Source organism: Marmota marmota, unplaced genomic scaffold (genome assembly GCF_001458135.2).
Source record: "Marmota marmota marmota unplaced genomic scaffold, marMar, whole genome shotgun sequence".
Lineage (NCBI taxonomy): Eukaryota > Metazoa > Chordata > Mammalia > Rodentia > Sciuridae > Marmota > Marmota marmota.
In genome coordinates this window covers 7,763,232-7,775,119 of record NW_025999944.1, presented here as the reverse complement: position 1 = coordinate 7,775,119, position 11,888 = coordinate 7,763,232, and the positions used below count along the sequence as shown (strand labels likewise).

General features: G+C 54.3%; 1 protein-coding gene across 8 annotated transcripts in view; it reads left to right on the top strand.

The window, feature by feature from the left end:
- The window catches only part of Dmtn (dematin actin binding protein), a 28,187-nt gene that overhangs the window by 1,414 nt on the left and 14,885 nt on the right, over positions 1 to 11,888 (top strand). For 3 of the 8 annotated variants that reach the window (XM_048801625.1, XM_048801623.1, XM_048801620.1), the window contains exons 1-2: positions 50 to 204; positions 11,811 to 11,885. In XM_048801625.1, coding sequence (XP_048657582.1) covers positions 153 to 204; positions 11,811 to 11,885 — 127 coding nt within the window. In that variant the 5' untranslated portion in view covers positions 50 to 152. Of the gene's footprint in view, positions 1 to 49; positions 205 to 2,112; positions 2,291 to 11,810 lie in introns of those variants that run through there. The other 5 variants (XM_048801624.1, XM_048801622.1, XM_015499517.2 and 2 more) reach the window with 4 other exon arrangements.

Below are 11,888 nucleotides of genomic sequence, written 5' to 3'. Positions count from 1 at the left end.
CGCCCCCCACCCACCTTCCCCGAGGAAGAGAGGGCCGTAGGAGCCACAGCTTCCTCCTCCTCCCCCCGCCGCTGCTGAGCCGGGCCTGGGCTGCCGGCTGGTTGCCTTGGCAACCACAGGCGGAGAGGAGATGCGACGAGGGATGGAGGTGTATGTCACCGCGGAGGCTGCTGTGCTCCTGCCCCACGCCCCAGGCCCCTGAAGGTACCGAGAACCCTCCCCCTCCTCCTACCCTCCTCCAGCCCTTTCCCTGACTCCCTGCACTCTGCCTATACCACATGCTGGCTGCCATTAGGGGGAGAGTCCCTTCCTCCTGGGTTCAGCGACTCCCACCCAGGGCTCCCGACCCACCTCATTCCAGGCCCCTGTCCATAGTGGTCCTTCCAGCATCAGCTCATCCCAACTTTCCTTCCCTCTAGGGACCATGGTACGGGGGGAAAAATGTCTCCTGGGGTGGGGTCTGGTGGAGGGCAGGCGAGAGCAGGGAGGAACCCAGATGATGGAAAGGTCAGGAATCCTAAAGGGCTGAGTTGTTCTAGAGGGTTGAAGGGAGACTTTCGGGACTGGAGTGGGCCCAGGGCCTCTCCTCTCTCTCTGATTCCAGAGCACTAAGGGTGGGGCTGCAGGAGAGAGAGCCCGGAGGCTGGACAGAGGCCAGGCTGGTTATAGGAGAAGGCCTGCTGGCCCCTTCTCATGGCTATGGCCCCCTCCTGCACATTAAAGGTATACCCGCTCCCACGTCTCTCCTGGCCTTTTTCTCCCTGGTTGTAGGGATGTTTCTCCCACCCCCAGGTTGTCTCTGTACCTTCCACAGGGCCCTCCCCACACCCCATCCAGCAGTTAAATCCGGGTTCTCTCTCCCCTTTCCCAGCCACTCGCTACCTGCCGCTACCTGTCATTTCTGTCCAGAGCACCCTTCAGCTTACACTCTGCTCTGCCTTCTCCGAATCCAGACAGACCCCTCCCTTCCTGTCCCTTCCTGTCCTCTTGGAGTAAAAGATCCTGGCGCACTCACACCTGTCCCCTTCAAGGTCTCCCCCTGTGAGTTTCCATCCAGACACCTCAGAGCCCCCTCCCCAGTTTCTAGACTTCCTCAACAGCCACTGGATACCATCAGCTGACCCGCTGTGGGCAGTGGTTACCCGGGCAACAGTGAGGCTGCCTAGGTAGGCAAGTCTGTGGTCGAGGCAGAGGGGGAAGAGAGGGAAGCTGGCCAGGGAAGGTCAGGGTCACTGGCTAGGCTCTTGCCCTCCTGCCCCTGCCCAGGGGGGCACCCCAGGCCAATGACAGAGGCCTAGAGTGGAGGAGGTTTTGCCAGACCGGGAAGGCAGGGCTTAGTAAATTCCACACTCCAGAAAGGGGACCCCCTGGCGGGAAGGGGAGAGTCAGGCTCCTTCATCTCTCTATTGCAGTTCCCCGGGCACTCAGGTTCCTGAAGGGCCAGCTGAGTCTCTGGTACTGAGGACCGGTTTCCTGCATCCTTGGGTGACCCATTCTGGTACCTCTGCCTGTACCCTCACCCTGAGAGATGGGGCCCCAGAGGCCTCTGCTGCTGCTGAAAGATGATGGGGTGGCTGTGAATGGGGTAGGAAGAAGGCACAGGTGCTTGGAGAGCCACATATTGTCCCCCTCAGTTATCAGTAGTGCACCCCGCCCCCACCCCCAGCTACTTGAAGTCTCTGGCTGTTTATGAGAAGGTTTGAGGGGCTGAGTGTGAGTGTGCGTGTGCGCGTGCACGCATCCGCGTGGGTGTCATAGAGTAGGGGTGTGGGAAAGGGGAAAGGACAGCGCAGTGGATTCTGCTTCGTCATGATGCCGGCTAATGCTCCTCTTGTTTGAGATGGATTGACTGCAGCCCGGGTGGAAGAGCGGCAATCCAAACACACACCCTCGCGGCCACTATCAGCTGGAGGTGGGGAGGGTGCGGGAGGGTGTGGGGAGCCGGCCAGTCAGCCAGCCATCCTGCTGCCCGCCCATCAGACGCGGGCTCCCCAACACGGGGACCCAAGCCGTGGTGTGGCTTGCGGAGCAGCAGGGTGGGGGCGAGGGGGGTGGGGGCCCAGAGGGGAGATCAGCGCTCAGCCAAGACCAGCTCCCCTCCTTTGCCAGCTCCCACCCCACCCACCCAAAGCCGGCTTTCTTCCTGTTATTTGTGCTTCGGAAAGCAAGGCTGGTTTCCTGCAAGAGACGCCTCTTACCTAGGCTCCTGAGGAAACGCAGCAGCAGCCTGTGGAGCAGGGCCTGCGCCTCCCGGGGCCTTAAGGGCGTCTGGGCCACAGCCTGGGAAGAGGTAGGTGGCAGGGTCTCCGCCTCTCTTCCCCTTTGTGGGCACTTTGGGCTGCAGCCCCTGCCTGGAGCAGGGCTTTGGGTGGTAGTAGGAATGCCCCAGCTCTGGCACCTTGCTCAGTGGGAAACAGGACTTTGGTGACGGACCCCTAGGTTTGATGTGATCTGGGGAAGAGGGCCTGGGGCTTTCCATGCACAAGGAGTCCATGCTGCCAGTCCAGTACTCCCTTCTCTGGCCCTGCCTACCTAGTTTCACTGACCAGAAATCCTAGGGATGTGGGGGCATGCGTGGGGCAAGGGAGCGGTTCCCTCCTTGCTGAATAATGGAAGAAGAAGCCACAGCCAGCTACCCACCCACCAGGTGTCCTCCAGGTGGGAGAGGGCCAGTTAGGGGCCCCTATGCTGTTGATTTGGAGTCTGTTCCTGAGCCCCTCCTAACTCTGGCTGGCCAGGCTGGGTGGGGACCAGTGAAGAATGAGGCTAGTGGCAGGGCGCGGCTGTAGGCCTGGCCTCTGCTCTCCGGGTACTGGGACTTGGTTGCAATTGGGCCTGAAGGAGCTGGGTGCTGAGCAGACACAGGCCCTTCCAGGGTCCTGGGGTCACCATCCCAGCTCTAGAGGTTCCTAGGCCTAGCAGGACGAGCTTCCTTTCTCGGGCAAGAGCACCTGGTGGTTCCCTCTCAGGAGACTGGTTGCCAGGTTGTGAGAGTCAGGGGATGGGACCAGTCTAGAAGGCAGGCTGTGCAGCTGTGGGAATGGGGGACATGGGGAGGCTTCGGGGACTGGGATGGTAGGTCCTGTGAGTGTTGTTACTTATACACGTGCACAGCTCAGGGATGGTGGCAGCATGTGATGTGGGGGGCTGAAGGTAGAGAACGGTTGCCAAGGGGAGGATCAGTGGGTGGGTTCAAGTGGGTGTCCTCAGCACCATGTGTCGCTGTGTGGGGGCCTTGCTGGGAGAGTGGGGGCGTGATCTGGCAAGCAGGGCTGTGGAGTCTCCCTGTATGCACCTGTGTGCACGTGTTCTGTCTCTAACCATGTTGTAAGAGTGGGACTGTGCTACCCATGTGCACCTGTAAGTCTTGTCTCAGTGCTGCCAGCCTCTCTGTGGCCTGGTCCACACCTGGGCCAGGGTGTTCTCTGGTGGTTGGATATCTGCAGGACTATTCTTTTGGAGCTCACGAGAGAACAGGCATGTTCCCAGAATTTCAAAAGCTGAATTTACTGTGAAAGCGCCCACCCTCTCCCACAACTCTTCCCATCTCGTTTGCACATGGGGACCAGATATAAGCAGGGGCTGGAGCAGGAGCAGGTTGGGACCAAGCAAGCTCAGGGGGCTGGGGAACTAGAAAATGGGGACCTTGTCAAAGGGAGGTGTAGAGAGATTATCTTCAAACCCAGGGAAGAGAGAGACCCAAGAAAAACTGGACAAGTAGATATACATTTATGGGGGGTCAGAGAAGGCAGCCAGAGGCTTAATCCTGTGGTCATCAAGAATAGTAGGGCAGAGCCTGGACCGGTGTTCTCTGGGCTCACACTGCCCCTGCCTGATCCTGTTTGGGGTGAGAGAGTGTCTAGGGACCCTAGTCTTAGCAGGCAGAACAAGGATTTTGAAAATTGCCTGGGGTGAGTAAGAAAATGAGAGAAGAAGAAGAAGTGCCCAGGTTTGCCATCCTTAGAAAGGTCAGGAGTTTCAGTAGGGGACAACCTGGTGAGCCATTGGCCTAGAGCAGGCCAAGCCCTCCCTTGCCCTGTGTCCTGCCCCACTCTCCAGCACATATACACACACACTGCCACTGTGTGCCTGGTCCCTGCCCCGTGGTCTGCTTCCGGCCCTTGCCCTTCTCCTCCCCACCCGGGGATGCTGTTTTGGGAACTGGTGACCTAGCTGGATCCTGCCTTTATTTCTGGCATTTAGTTGTTGCCACAGCAACTGCGGAGGTGGGGCCCAAAGGGGGAGAGGGAGAGGGTGAAAGGGAAAGAGAGAAGGAGGGAGAAAGATGAAGAAAGAAAGTCAAAAGGGAAGGAGAGGCAGGAAGACTGAAGAAAGGGAGGGGGCAAGGCAGTCACACTGAATGACACAGAGACAGGGCAGGGCGGGGCCAGCCTGACCCCAGCCCACTGGAACAACTCACCTCATTTCCTAACTCCCTTACTATCTAGAGGCCTCCAGCCTGGCTGACCCTGCCTGGTTGCACAGAGCTGGGTCCCCCCCCCGCCCCCCACCGACTCCCCACTCCTGTTCTACAAGTGAGATTGGCAGACCAAGTTCCAAGTTCAGACTAAAGTGTCTTTGGGGGAAGTTCATTGCAAAAGCATTCATTGGCTTTGGCCCAAGCTGGCCTGGGTAGGAATTCCACCTTGACTCCCCTGGGGTGGCATTTGGCCAGTCACCCTCTCAGCCTCATCTCAAGTAAAAGTTCATTGGGGACATGTGAAAGTCCCTAGCACGGGCGCTGGCACAGGCAGTTAGTGGCTGGCAGAGGATGACAGCAAAGGTTGGATTAGAGACCCTGAGGCCTAAGGCTCCCGTTCTGCCTGGTGTTGGGGTGTAGGGGCTTGCAGGGGATGCCTTCCTTTCTCCAAGTCTAGGGCGCCACAGTCTGGATTCACCCTTGCCTGGAACAAAAGGCTTGGAGATGGGTGGGCACAAATTTAGAGGTTCCCCCCTCCAGGGCGAGTCTTATCACCTACTTCCCAGGGAGCTGCCTGGCTCTGGTTGAAGATGAGAGGGTGGGTGGTGTGAGGTGGGGCTGGGCTGGTGGCTCAGATAAGACCAGGACACACAGCTGGGGGAGGGTGGGGCTGAGATGGGAGGGTGAGAAGCCTGCTGGCAGCCTCCCAGAGCCAGGAAGGCTGAGGAGTCCCTTTGGCCACCTGGGCTTGCTGGCTGCCAGGCTTTCCCCTTCCCTCCCTCCCTCCCTTCCTCCCTTCCTGCTGTAGCCTGCCCTTTTGGTCCCTGTCTGTGGAGGTCGCTGGGACCTCTGGAATGCAGGGACCTAGGCAAGCAGTGTGCATGGATGGGAGAGGTCGCCGCGCCTGGAGGAGGCGCCCGCAGGAATAAGCTTTGGGGAAGGGGCTGCACCTGGGTCAAGTGGGCAGGTGCTGCCTGGTGATTTGAGAGGAGCCAGGAAGTGCTCACGAGCACGCTCATGCTTTCTCTCTCTTTTTCTTGCTACCAAGCCCAAACATTTTCCCTGCTTGCCTTCTGGCAACCTAAAATTTCAGCAGTTATAACTTTTTTCCTTAAGGCTCAGCCCAAATTTAAAAGCAAATGCTGGGCTGGGGCTGGGGCTCAGTGGTAGAGCGCTTGCCTGGCACTTGTGAGGTGCTGGGTTCAATCCTCAGCACCACATAAAAATAAATAAAAATAAAGATATTGTGTCCAACTACAACAACAACAACAACAAATATATATATATGTATATAATTTTTTTCTCTCCTCTAAAATATATATATATATTTTAGAGGAGAGAAAAAAATAGAAAATGCTCCCCGAGGGCTATGATTGTATTTCTGTCTTTGGGACCTCCAGGGAAGTAACTGATCGATCAGCTCACTCTCTGACCCAGGACAGGCACTGGAACTAGATGTGGAACCCTGAAAGAGCCAGGGGCAGGAACCCCAAATGCTTTGTTCAAGACCTGCAGGGGGGCCTGCTGTGGATAAAGAGGGGCTGAGGGGTAAGGAACAGAAGGGCTGGTGACTAATGTCACAGTTTTGCATGGGGTGGTATGGTTTTGGAGCTGGGGCCTTCTGAGAAACTGAGGCAGCAAGACGACCCCCTCTTCGATTCTTGTGACCAAGTCAGAAAGATTTTAGACACATGGCTCAGAGTAACAGGAATGACTTTATTGAAGGGATAGGAAAAGGGAAAGGGGACACTCTCAAGGAAGAGAGTGGGTCCTCTCAGAAGAGAGAGACAGTGTGCCTCTCCTGCTCTCCTGTTTTACTGGGGATCCCAGAGAAATTTCCAGAGAGAGAGAGTCCTTCCCAAGTCCACCTCTTTTTTTTTTTTTTTAATTAGTTGAGCTATATCTTCTTTATTTTTTTCAAACTGGAATTTGAACCCAGGGATGCTAAGCAACTGAGCAATACCTTCTTTTTTATATTTTGTTTAGAGACAGAGTCTTACTGAGTTGCTTAGAGCCTTCTAAATTGCTGAGTCTGGCTTTGAACTTGAGATCCTTCTGCCTCAGCCTCCTGAGCCGCTGGGATTACAGGTGTGCACCACCATGCCTGGGTTTTTTTCCTTTTCTTTCTTTTTAAATACTTTTAGTTGTAGATGATCATAATACCCACAATACCTTCATTTTATTTATTTTTACGTGGTGCTGAGGCTCTAACACAGTGCCTCACCCATGGGAGGCAAGTGCTCCACCACTGAGCTACAAACCCAGCCCCCAGGGCCACCACCTGACTTTTGACTGACAGCAGGGTGACATCAGACTTTCAAGTCCCCACTGTCATGGCAACACTAGGTCACTTTAGCCCACGCTGACCAGTTCTAATTGGATTCTTAACCAGACATTTTTTTAAATATTCATTTTAGTTGTAGATGAATATAATACCTTTATTTATTTACTTATTTATATGTGGTGCTGAGGATCAAACCCAGTACCTCACACAGGCTAGGCAAGCGCTCCACCACTGAGCTACAACCCAAGCCCCTTAACCATACATTCTTTCAGATTTTATGGTTATGAAGAACTAATCCTTATCTCCCAGAGTTTCAGGTTCTGGTCACAAAAGTCTCCTCCTTCAGTGGAACTTGGGTTCCTCTTATCAGCACTATTTTGGGCCTGCATTTCTCCTGCAGTGAACAGGTAGTTTGCTGAGGAATGTGATATATCCTGTCCACTAAGGTCAGGCAGGGCTGCAGGTAAATTGCTCCTTAGAAATCATGTGGGGGGTCAGCACAGTGGGCCCATTTTATAGAATTATTCTCTTAACCTTGTGTTCCCACCATCACATCTGTCTGTCCCCTAACAGTGTTATGGTTAATGGGCTTAAATTTTACATAGTAATGTGTCCTTAACTGACTACTTGTTTAACTCAATTTCCTCATCCACAAACCTGAAACAATAATAATAATCACCTAGCAGGACTGGATGTCAGAATTAAGTGGAACAAAGAGTGTAAAGTGCCAGTCATAAAGATGATATTCCATAAATACCAACTGTATTATTATAATTATCATTATTATCACTGTTTGGGTGGTACTGGGGATCAAACCCAGGGCCTTACACATGCTAGGCAGGTGCTTTACCACCCCGCTATATCCCCAGCCCTTTTATATTCTGAAACAAGATCTTTCTAAGTTGTCCTGGCTGGCCTTCAACTTGGGATCCTCCTGCCTCAGCCTTCTGAGGAGCTGGGAAAGCCTGTGCCATCATGCCTGGCACACACCACCTATTAAATCTTACTCTGACCATCAGTATCTGGACTCATATTCCCATGGGCTATGCCCATGGCCTGGTGTTTGTGCACATGTGAGTGCGGGTCTCAGTGTCTGACCACATGTGTGCCCGGGGACCCGGCTCACCCCGACCCCTCCCCACACTCCTTTCCTGGGCAGTTGCCACCTTGATGCCATGTTGGCTGACAGCCACTGCCCCCTCAGCACTCCAGCACATGGTGTTTAGGGGAGGGCACCAGGGCCACCTCCAGGCGTAGCTGGAGGCTCCAAAACACTCTTAAGCCACCCATTTTACCAGGCCCTCGCTGAGCTCAGTTCTACCTGCTCTTCAGAGAGAGCCTCCAAACTCTCCTCGCTGCCCTAGGCCACCTGCAAGATCAGCACAGAACCTCTCTCAGTCTCACTGGGAGAATACAAGTCTCTGGTTGGCTCCTTCTAAATGTCCCTATGTCCCTGTTACCCAACTTCTTGCCCTTTCCTCTCCTTTGAGGGAAGGAGCTCTCTTCCAAAGCCAGTGCTCCGCTTGGGCACAGACCCATCCCCTTTCTCCCTGCTGGCACCTTGCTCCGACAAGTGTCCCCTCTCTGCTGCAGCCTCTGCATTCCCTTCTTTGCTGCCTCCCAAATCATGGTTGACTCTCCTTCCCTTAAAAACGCGCAACTTGCCTCTTTCAAAGTCACCCTCCTGTCCTGCTAGGGCACTGCTTAGAAGTGCCACTTCCCCTTGGCATATAGCCTGGCCAGGCCCTGCCTCTCTGTCGTCCCAAACCAGGAGGCCATCAGGGCCTTGACAGGGAACTGGAGGGAAATCACTCTGGCACCTCTCGCTGCCCTCCCTCCCCATGGCAACAGCCTCTGGCTCCCCTGGCACTCCGGTTTCAGAGCCCTTGCACTCCTCCCGTCCCCTGTCTCAACGTGGAGTGCACACTTAGTGGTCTCAGGCCTTTTGCTAAAGACACAGAAGATCACTAGACACACTCCCTGCCCAGGAGCTGGCCACCTCCTTTCCCATCCCCTTTCGGATTGTGCCCTCCCTGGCTATTTCTTTCTTCCAGTCCCAGAGTGTTTCTTGGGATGCTGTTCTGACCTTCCTTCTCCCCCAGCAGTCACTGGGTTCAGACCACCACCCCAGGCAAGTAACTCCCAAACCACCTTTCCCAGCCCAGCCCCACCCAGCTGCTTTCCTCCTGGACCTTCCCACCTGCCTGCCGGCTGCTTCCTGCCACCTCCACCTGTCCCCTCCCCCTCCCAGTCTCTGGATGGCGCCTGCCCTCCCCTGGGGGGTCCAGTCTTGCTTTGCACCAGCTGCCTCTAGGTTTCCTGGTTTGCTTGCTTCCAGTCCTCAGCCCCTGCCCAAGTCTAGACCTTCACAATCCTCTGCTTAAATACTACCGCAGCTCCCTGTTGTTCTCCCTGTGGACTGTCCAGTCCAGCTCCAGGGCTGCAACTAGAGTCATTTCCCCCAAACAGTGTATGGATCCTGTCACTTCTTTGGTTAAAAAAAAAAAAAAAAACTAAGTTTTTACTTCTATGATCCCTCTTTCCCATAGAACATAATCTAATTTCAGTGTGGGATCCTCTGACTGTCCCAAAAGTATCTCAAGCTCCCGAGCTCGACCGTCTAGCTATATCTGCCATCCCCCAGACAGACCCATTGTGTCCCCTTTCCACCTTTGCTCATGTCACTTTCTCTGTCAAAATTTCTTTTTTTTTTTTTTTGGATGACCTCAAACTTGACCTCCTCCTCCAAGGAACCTTATTTCCCCAGCCAATACCCAGGCAGGAGTAATCTCTCTCCCTGTCTCCTCCTGGTCTGTGCTGTCTTCCTGCACATGTGATTCTCTATCTTCCACTGGAGCTATCTGCAGTCATGCCTTCTTTCTGGAACGGCAGCTAAGTTGCTTTGACTCATCTTCCTGTTCTCCTTGAGGCTCATCACAGAGCATCATGCTGTGCTTGGTGCAGAATAGGTGCTCAGAAAGGATTTGTTGAGTGGATGGATAAAACAATACATGCCTGGGTGGGTGGGCGGGGGATGGATAAGCATTTGCTTCTAGGGCTGAGCCAAATGTATAGCTAGTGTGACAATAGCTATTAGCAATAGTAAAAATCAGAGCAGAGTGGGAAGACTGCACAGCTCTTCTAAAGTGTACGAGAATGGATTTCGTTGCTTACACCTAGTTAAAAGCGTCCCACAGTGAGCACTAAGAAGACAAGGGGAGGATGAGGCTCGGAATGGAGTCTTCTCTCTTTTTTAATCTTTGGTATTTGGGGTTAGTCTCACTGAATTGCTGAGACTGACCTTGAACTTGCAATCCTCCAGCTTCAACCTTCTGAGTTGTTGGGATTAAAGCGTGCACCAGCAAGCCTGGCTGAATGGGAGTCATTCCTTGAGAACCAGATGCCTAGTGTGCGTCAGGTGGCCAGAGTCTTGTCTTGGAGGTTCTAGGATTCCAAGAAGACTTGAGAAATTGAGCAGATTCTAGTCTGTACCCATGGTACACAGAATAGACACCATGGATTAGGCCATGCTGAGAAGAGTCATTTTGAGTGCCTTGACCCTGGACAAGTCTTTTTACCTCTCTGAGCCTCAGGTTCCTCATCTGCAGAATGGGTCTACCATATAGGATTGTTGTGGTAACGAGACAGCTCTCCTCGTCGTTGTTGCCCTCCAGAGTTAAGAGTCGGGCAGCGTGTGATCAACTGCTTAGTTACATGGCTCTTTTTTAGGTCCACTGAAATTCAGAGATGGGTTTGCCAGTGAGGACTAGAAGAGTGGGGAAGGGGATTTGCAGATGAACCTGGAAGCTTGGGTGGCACTGGGGAGGCAGAGATGTGGGCAGAGGTGTGCCAGGATGTGAACTAAGGCCTGGAAGTGGGAAAAAGGACTGCTTGTGTGGCAGGTGGGTGGTTTGGTGGATGGCCTGATACAAAGTACAGGTGAAAAGATTAGGAGCACCAATAGCCCCCCTCAGTCCTTTGTGGCTGTTGCCAGGAATGGCTACAGAAAACCCCCCTAAGTCATCAGTCCATGAGGAGGTAGAACTAATAATAGCTACTCCTTTACATGGAATGTATCATATTTTACACACTCTACTCTTATTACTTACCTGATACTCATAGCAATCCTGTGACTCAGGGATTATTACTACTCCTCGTTATATAGATGAGAAATATGAAACACAGGAGGGGTAAATAACTTGCCCAAGGTCACACAGCATCCAGAGTAGCAGAGTTCCTCAAGCTGAGGCACCCTGGCTTAAGAGCAGTTCCAAGCTTGTAGCCACCACGTTAACCTCCTTGTACTTTCTATAGCTGACAGCTCTCTTCATTTTTGTGGCTTACTGCCAGCATATGGATAGGCAGCTCTGCTGGCACTGCCACTGCCACCCTGGACCTAGCTGGAGACTCCCTGCATGTTAAGGGGTCCAGTGCAGGGAGTGGGGAGAATTGCTGGGAGAGTCACCAGGAAGGAGAAGGCTTGGGCCTTCTCCTTCCAAGGCTTGTCTACTGCCCCAGACAAGACTTGGTCCTTGAGAGTACTCTGGGTATAGAAGTAAGAACTTCGTGGGGAGCAGGGATGTGGCTCGGCCCGAGGATGCCTTACCAAATGCCTGCGAGGATGACTGGTTGCTGTACCAGCAACGGGAGTGGGGGGGTGTGGGCTCCCTCTGGGGCAAGCCAGTTTCCAGCCAGTGGCCTGGCCTCGTGCACTTGGCTCCACGGCCCCTTCCTGCCCTGCGTCCACTCTCTCCTGAGTATGACTAAGTCCCTCTGCGTTAGAGCATCCCCGGGAGAATGGGGAAAGGAGACCGACGGGGAGTGGGCCTAGCGGCCTGAAGCCGGGACTCCGGCGGGGGCAGGGCACGGCAGGTGTGAGCGCGCAGGGGATGTAAAGGCCACCCGGCACTGGGAAGCCGGCTGACCCCTGCCGTCATTTCCTTTGGAGCCGGAGAACAATGGCTCAAAAACAAGTGCAGCGCGTCCGCTCGGCCGGCCGGTCCGCACGCGCGCCTGGTCGGGGCCGAGCGAACGGAAAGCTGAGGCCAGCGCCGCGGAGACCCGAGCCTAACGGCCCTCCTGGCGCCGCCCTCCCTGTCCTTCCAGACCTGCCTCGCGGTCAGCATCCTGGAGAGTCGCCGAGGGATGAGGATGCGACAGCGCGGGGGGACGCCCTTGCTGCGG